The sequence below is a fragment of the Limulus polyphemus genome, unplaced genomic scaffold (genome assembly GCF_000517525.1).
Source record: "Limulus polyphemus unplaced genomic scaffold, Limulus_polyphemus-2.1.2 Scaffold4988, whole genome shotgun sequence".
Taxonomy (NCBI): Eukaryota; Metazoa; Arthropoda; class Merostomata; order Xiphosura; family Limulidae; genus Limulus; species Limulus polyphemus.
Genome location: NW_013670598.1, coordinates 59,817 through 68,459, shown reverse-complemented (window position 1 = coordinate 68,459; position 8,643 = coordinate 59,817). Strand labels below are relative to the sequence as shown.

At 35.3% G+C, this 8,643-nt stretch overlaps 1 protein-coding gene across 2 annotated transcripts in view; it reads left to right on the top strand.

Moving 5' to 3' along the window:
- LOC106471957 (muscleblind-like protein 3) overlaps window positions 1–8,643 on the top strand; it is a 65,978-nt gene that overhangs the window by 3,109 nt on the left and 54,226 nt on the right. For both annotated transcript variants that reach the window (XM_013932582.2, XM_013932581.2), the window contains exon 2: window positions 6,385–7,052. In XM_013932582.2, coding sequence (XP_013788036.1) covers window positions 6,879–7,052 — 174 coding nt within the window. In that variant the 5' untranslated portion in view covers window positions 6,385–6,878. The remainder of the gene's footprint in view (window positions 1–6,384; window positions 7,053–8,643) is intronic.

The following is an 8,643-nucleotide window of genomic DNA, read 5'->3' as shown; positions in this document are numbered from 1 at the left end:
CTCTCTGACTGCAGTTCAATTACTCATTACCTCATCACGTTGTGACCCTCTTATATATACCAGCTTACCCCCAATCTAGTAGTCTCCCGATAATTCACGAAGGTTCGAGAGAAGGACGTGGCGTGATACTAGTCACGTGACCTTGCTGACGCAACAATACATATAGTAGTTATTTGATATTCATGATCTGTTAATATTATTCTTGAATCGTGTAGACTACCCTCTGAGGTGTCTTTCGGGACTGACCCATGTCCCGAATCCCTAGTTGCTGTCTTGAAAAATCATAATAGAAAACCATGATCGACAGCATACCGAAACGCTTAAAATTCCTGCGCCTATGGGCCCGAGCCCGAACTTTTTAAATACCTGTAATTACCCTTATCAGTGTTTACAATCCTACATTTCGGAAAGTGTAGCAGGATTATATGATAATTGTATTGGCATGCAAAAGTTTTTCTTTACATGGAAATCAGCTATCTGTCGTCGATTTTCACACTTCGTTTGTTCCTCGTTTGATTTACTAAAATATCTCCTGTGTATTCTAGGTTGATTAATTTATTACGAACTAATTTGTAGCTCTAAAATAATTTACATTTAAGTTTTGTGTAATGATAAACTAAGAAAAAAAATCCCCTAACCTTGATATGATTTTGACATTTGTGTAAAAACGATGTGAGTGTGTACATGTCCGAACATGTTCCTTTCACTTACAGTAGAATGTTTTATTGAAAACAGGGCTGTCGTACTGCGGTTTTCCTATCAACAAACTTCAAGTATTGGAAGCTTCAACTGTATAATCGCAAAGTGATGCTTAGTTGTGTTATCTATCGTACCCGTTTTACAGAAACTTTAATCGTTAGTGTTAGCGTATTGGACTCCAACACTCATTTTTACCGTTTCTTTTCAGGCACATTGTACTACTATATTAAGAGTAGATGAAAAAAAAACAACCAAAAAAACGATGTTTTTTGGTGAAATAAACGATAAAATCTTTATTAAAATGTTTCAGCCGACTAGCTTTGGTAACAGTTACCATCATCAGCTCTGAAAATTTTTAATAGAAATTTTATCCTTCATTATTCAAAAAAAAAAAAGGCGTATGTGTTTTTTATTCTCAATATTGATTTTAACGTTTCAACTATTATGAGATTCAAACTATATGTTTACTTTCAACTTTTTGCTTGTCTATAACTTGTACTGGGACTTGTAGCTTCATATACCTTTACTGTATTATTATAATATTGAGACACAGATGTATCCAAGTTTAAGAGCATTGATACACATTCATTCATGATTTAACCAATTCCTGTTTATATTAACTGTAATATGTTAGCTGTTTATGCTTTAACCAGTGTCTGTAGAGATGGCTATGTAATACTAGTTTATATATGTACATAAACCACCTAGTAGCGTTGTTGTATGTCATAATTCTAGTGTGTAAGTTTACACGGTACACCCAGCAGTAGCGTTGTTGTATGTCATAATTCTAGTATGTAAGTGTACACGGTACACCCAGCAGTAGCGTTGTTGTATGTCATAATTCTAGTATGTAAATATGCACGATACACGCAACAGCTGTGTTGATAACTGTCTAAGTTATGGCTTTTATATCTTTCAACAAGTAGTCATATTAATATGTTTTAAAGTTTTATCTTTGATATATATTCAACTTTTAGCTGCGCGGAAAGTTTCTAAACTTTGAATATTAACCAGTTTAACACGAATTACAGGTTAAAATAAATTTACAATTCTAAGAGTAACAATATTACCTATTCAAACCTGGCGATTATTAACTGGCTTGCTATAATTCTAAGCATTTTCTTTCGCTCAGTTGACTCGACGTCTTTGGCACAGAATGGTTGATCACAACAGCGAACGACTGAATAAAATACTTAGATTTAGAGAAAGCCCCTCTGTCAATCGTTGAACAGAATCTGGGTTTGAATAGGCAGGCCTCAGCAGTGCCATTACTCTTATTTCAACTGTTTGAACTTATTAGTGTGGCTAACGCTGTAATAAGTTTAATATTTCAGTATAATTTTTAGCAGCTAAAAAGCACGCCTTTTTATTAGCCCATAATTTTATGGAGACTACAGTAATTAAAGATCATCTGAAAATTTTGATATAGACCATTTTAAGAAAAATGGATAAAAAATAAGGTCTATTGGTTGTTATTAAAGACATTTTATTATTAGTAACTAATACAAATATATTTTTTCTTTCTTTACATACTACGTACGCAAGGGCAAAGTGAGAATACTCATAATAGAGATACTTCCTTTAGTTTTGAAGGAGGTACAAACTATTAATTAACAGTAATCATTTGTACATGATTCGATTTGGACTACGTGACAGTCGCATCAAAGAATTGCCCTAGCACCAGTAACTCAGCCGTAAGCTTGTGGGCTTATAACGATAAACAAAAACAACAAATGGGTTTCGCTACTGGTTAGGGCACAGCATAGATAGCCCATTTTGTAGGTTTGCGTTTAACAACAAAATAAACAAACCAATACCCTGAGAACATCTGTATATCGTTTACACATGGATAGACACGATAACTGAACTGCATAGGGTACGAGTAATGTTATGGAATATTTTTTATTTATTTTTGACACTGCAAGGTCTTAAAGGGGTAATTTGAGTAGGGTGTGAGTCATAATCAAGTTTAGGTCCCAGTACTTCTTTGATGGGCACATGTTTGACAGCTATGATATTTAGCTTAGTGATTTGGCTGTGGTAAATATACGCTCCATTCTAGTTACTGTAGACAACACCGGTTTCCCAGAAAGCTTATTTAATCAGCTGATAACTCTTAACAGGGATTAGGCTTAAGGGAAAAACTACTTGTAAACCAGTCAGCTGCTGGAAAATCGTGAGATAAATTTTTTTTTTTACAAAATTTACAAAATATCTAATTGGTTTAAGTAATGTTTCATTATTTTTTCTTTCGTTATTAGTTTGGGCATATTGTGAGAGTATAATACTTAATAAAAATGATTGCTTAGTTTGTTGTGAAGCATTTTCAAAACCTGAGTGTTCAGGATGAGAATGTTCGTTTGTTTTAATTTCGCGCCAAGCTACACGAGGGTTAGCTGCGCTAGCCGTCCCTAATTTAGCAGCTAGTCATCACCAACCACCGTCAACTTTTGGGCTACTCTTTTACCAACGAATATAGGGATTGATCATCACATTATAACGCCCCCACGGGTGAAAGGCCATGCTGGGCCGAATGAGAACGTGTTTATGTCAGGTTTTCTTTAAAGACATATAATTCACTCATGATATTCAAAATCATGTATGATAAACAGAAAAAAGTTAGTATTAGAAAAGAAAATCAATAACCCCAGCGCTTTCGGAAAGAGGGGCTTATTATTGTCATTTACACCCGATGAAGGAAAATTCAATTTCTTAAAGCGATAGGGTTATTGGGTTTCTTTGCTGATAGATTGCTATAGTAATGATATATTGAGGCAATTTAGCATTTGGATAGCTTTAAACTAGTTGTTAGGTATTACGTGTGAAAATAGGTGGGGATGTCTGATAATGAACAACCTAGACCACTGTATAGGTGCATATCTTAGGCTTTGTGACAGAAGTATTACACGAAAACATGCTCTCCGGTGTGGCGTGTATTGTACAACTTATAGCAATGTGATACATCTTTCTAACTGGAATCAGTTATGACGTCCCTTGAACCCCATTTTTAAAAGTCATCAGTTGAGCATAATTTCCTTATACGTATGGGAACAACGGTCTAATAAGATCCCTTTCCGCTCAATTCATCTAACACCCTTTTGATACCCAAGTTGATGGTGATAATTGACAACCGAGGACATAAACTGTGAACGTGTATATTTGTTCTTGATGAACGTAAAGAAAGTAAAATGATTTATTATTCTTGCTACAACCCACTGTGGCGGAAAAAAGAAGCATATTTGTTAATTTTATCGGAGGGGACACTTAAAGCTTTTGAAGAAGATGAACGAGTGATTGAAATAACCATAGAATTTCTAATAGTAATTGTATGAGTAGTTTTCCATTTTGTTGGAGTGTGACTTTAAATTATCTGTAATTCGTTGATTTAACCATAAAAAGCGAACATGTTAATTGAAATTATACTGAATCACTCATTTCGTTTTACCCGATACAGACAGTTTGCAGGTTAAGTTTACTTCGTGTACTTTGATTACCCTCAGTAGTTTTATTTTTATGTAGTTGCACTCTCTACCGACTTTTGTTACATAAAACTACCGTTCCGCTTATTGAATATGACTGTAACACTTAAAGAAAAAAATATTGTTTTAATACTTGTGGAATACGTGGGAAAACGCACATTAAAACTAGACTTCCTTGTCGAAGAAAAAAATCGACAAGCTGTGCTAATTTGACTTTTAAATATCTTCATTACAACTGAAACAGTAGACTACTTTTATCAGGAACTGATCGAGGTAGATAAAATAATTGTTTTAGTTAATTTTGAACGTTTGTTTGTTTTTTTTTTAATTTCGCGCAAAGCTACACGAGGGCTATCTGCGCTAGCCGTCCCTAATTTAGCAGTGTAAGACTAGAGGGAAGGCAGCTAGTCATCACCACCCACCGCCAACTCTTGGGCTACTCTTTTACCAACGAATAGTGGGATTGACCGTCACATTAGAACGCCCCCAAGGCTGAAAGGGCGAGCATTTTTGGTGTGACGGGGATTCGAACCCGCGACCCTCAACTTGCGAGTCGAGTGCCGTAACCACCTGGCCATGCCGGGCCTAATTTTGAACGACAACCAATAAAGTAATTCAGAACGAATTTCAATAAAAAAATATTATAGAAAAGGACAATACATCAAATAGAAAATATGTCCTGTTATCCAGCATAATATAGGTATTACCAAATATTCTAACGTTGTGCTGTGCTTGCAAACCACTTATTTTTTTTTTACACGATTGTTAATTATTATTTCCCAGAAAGGGGGGTCGAAAGCCGTCTGAAGGGGTCACCTGTTTTAACTCTACGCACCTCTATACAGTAGTGTGTTGTCTGTCAGTCAGCCGTTAGACATGAAAATGACGTCACATAAGGGATGCTTAACTTTGAAATTTATACTGACGTGACGTCAGTAAAACGTGTGCATGCCATGAATCACGAGAAGAATTATACACTCTGTAGGCTACAACATAGCATGACATATGAACTTCAAAAACAAGAAATAGAAATATTTGTTACTCTTAATTTTGGTTTTACTTACTCTTGAAACAGAACACTTTCGGGAACAGTGCGGAAGTTATCTATTACAGGTTAGTATCACTACAATAAATTAGAAATTATTACAAAATGTACGTACATTAACAAATGGTCAATGCGTGCTGCTAAACATAAAAATATTATCTTACGGTAAGAAACTACATCATAAACAGCAAGTGAGAATGTAAGTATAATAGTATATAGAGGCTGTTTTTATAAAGGTTTATAGAGAACCGAGTATTAAGGAAAGCGCTTCCTCTAGTTGTATAGAAAACTGAATTCATCAATGATGCAGTGATTATAAGTTCGCATGTTACACTATGAGTTACACGAAGTTTGTTCAAGGCAACGAGTAGGGTAGATGTCCTTCAACAGGCTTTGAAGTTGTAATCTGTCACATATATGTTTTATAGTATATGTTACACGTGTATTCTTTAGGAAGAGTTTGTTGAGTGTTAGGTTAATCGGTGAATAACTATGAAGATAGCTACTGTTTGTATTTCTTTGTTTCAATGCAAAGCTGTCTGCGCTCTTTCCACCGTAGGGAATCGAACCCCGGATTTTAGCATTGTAAGTCCATAAAATAACCTCTGACCCACCGGGACACAGCTATTGTTGCGTGTTTATAGACCATAGCAACAATGACGAAAGTACATGACATTTATAAAATGCGCAACTACAGTAAAGACCTCCCCTTTCCTTTGGATCGATGGTAAGCTTAAATGTTTATAATGCTATTGCTAAATTTCTGGTTTCGGTCCATTGCTCTATAAAGAAATGGGTTTACAATAAAATAAGTAGCAAGAGAACAAACTAACAACAAAGAAAGTACTTGTACTTAATGCGGAACAGTAATAATCAAATTACAAAATTGTTTAGTCTTTCACACTGTGCTATTGCAAAAAGCTGATACTGAGCTCAGTATGTTTTATAAAGAGTTATCTTCGTTTTGTGTATTTTATGTTAACTTTTTAATAACGCGTTAGCTTACTCGTGTGTAGAAGCTATATGTACTTATGGCTAATTTATTTTATGAATCGCGGTATTCTACTGTGTGGAACATTTTGTGGATATAAAATTTTTAAAAAGTTCAGTTGTTGAAAATATAACGAATAAACTACAAAGATGCTTTTGTTTGTATTTCAGGACTAACCTACTCCAGAAATAGAATCCCTGCTGCCCGTCCACCTACTCTCAGCTCCTGTCCTACTGCAGCCGCCCAACTCCTAAAAAAGCCAAAATATACTTATTCAGTAACCTTTTTCTACAAAATAAACTCGTGCTCTAACCACTGAAAGTCTTACTCTTATGTTTCATATATATATTTCAAATTGATCCGTCGCAATTTTCTGTGATTTGTTTTGGGTAAGAAAATATTGCACAGGAAAACTAACCGTGTATTTTCTCTTGTGTCACAAGTGTTAGCGTATCCAGAACATTCTGCATCACATTGTCCATTTAAGGATACATCAAGTGTTTGGAAAGAAAGATTAAACTTGAAATAATAACAAAAACGTCAAGAATTTTCAACCTCACCAGTCCTTGATTCACCAACAAGTATATTTAAGACATATTAGAAAAACTGTTGTTGTTGTTCAGAACCCGTTAAAAATTATTTGAATACTCGGACCCAGCCAGTGATGATGGCCATGATAAACAACATAAAAGATTCCCGCTGGCTGCAGCTCGAAGTGTGCCGAGAATACCAGAGGAATAAATGCACTCGTCCCGATACGGAGTGTAAATTTGCTCATCCGCCCCCTAATATAGAAGTCCAAAATGGCCGAGTTATAGCCTGTTATGATTCCATCAAGGTAGGATGTAAAAATAGTTTAACCTAATTAAGTGGCATTCGTTTTCATTGATATAAAAATATATGGAGATAGTCCGCACATTAAGGTGTTTGTTATGATTTTATAGATAATGTAACATGAAACATTTTTAAATATATGCAAACTAGTTAAACTTCAGCAAACTTGAGGGGCTTTTAATCAGTTTATATAAATAGGTAAGAGTTTGAAAAATATCCCTAAAACACCTATGCGCGAGCTCAAAGAATGTGGTTTGCGTTATGACATTTGAAGGGAAAGTCTGACAATTGAATAAAGAAGGTACTTTAAAATCTAATAAAGAACAGTAACTTATAATGTTTTGTGACATGCTTCGTAATTTCTACAATTTAAGCAAAATAAGATATGCCGTGAACACTTGCAGATTTTGTGGTTGTGAAACTATAAGTGTGACTGTTTATTGTGGATGTTTCATGTCGAATGTGATGGATGATGAAAATAAGACATAAAGTGTGACTGAATACGATATATAGACATATCAGATGTGACTGACTTTTGTGGATAAGATATCTGAACTGTGACTACATGGCTGTTGTGGATGCAGCATTATAAAGTTAATTTCTGAAGTAGGACATACCAAATTTGACTGAATATTATAGTTAGGGAACATTTTAACTACATATTGTGCTTGATATATGTGAAATGTAACTACATTTTGTGGGTTGGACATGCTAACTCTTGGTGTCACTAAATGTTATGGGTCAAACCTCAAGTCAATCAAACACGTCAAGGATGACCGATTTTACTTGCTAAAAGTACAGGCAGTCATACTATTCCCAGGAGTATTGTGGTTGAATGCACTCATAGCTCCCAAATGATCTTCTGTCATAACAGTTATCAAATGTTACAGGTATCAGAAACTCAAACAGAAGAAGAAACCCGTTCAAAATAAACTCGGAATAAACAAATCCTTTATTACGGAACCAAAATGTTACTTTTTACGAGTCTGTGACATTTAGGTACACCAATATCCAATAGATAAGTTTAAAGTACTCGTAAGAATGTAAATTCCAAATATATTATGCAAGGAATAAATAAAAAAAGAGCTGAAAGGGAAAGAAACAAGTACAAATGGACAGTTGAAACAAATCTTTATACACAAGTGTTTCTGTGAGTTCATATTCACTGGCTGGCTTACCATTTTCCCTTGTCATTTAATGCTGGAATGAGAGGCTTTTCCAAAACGTTCACCTGTTTCTACAAGTATCTGTGTCTCATCTTGAAATCGGCTTACCACCTTTAGGGAGTGATCAGGCACAACAAAAGTGATATAAGTTTCTTACTTGTGACATATACAACCTTTACAGAAGGATGCAGTAGCTGCTGCATTGTTAAAGGTCGCCAGTGCAATAGAGGAGGAGGAAGTAGCTGCTGCATTGTTAAAGGTGCCTAGTGTATCACAGAAGGATGCAGTAGCTGCTGCATTGTTAAAGATGCCCAGTGCAACACACGAGGATGCAGTAGCTGCTGCATTGTTAAAGGTGTCTAGTGCAACACAGAAGGATGCAGTAGCTGCTGCATTGTTAAATATGCCCAGTACAACACACGAGGATGC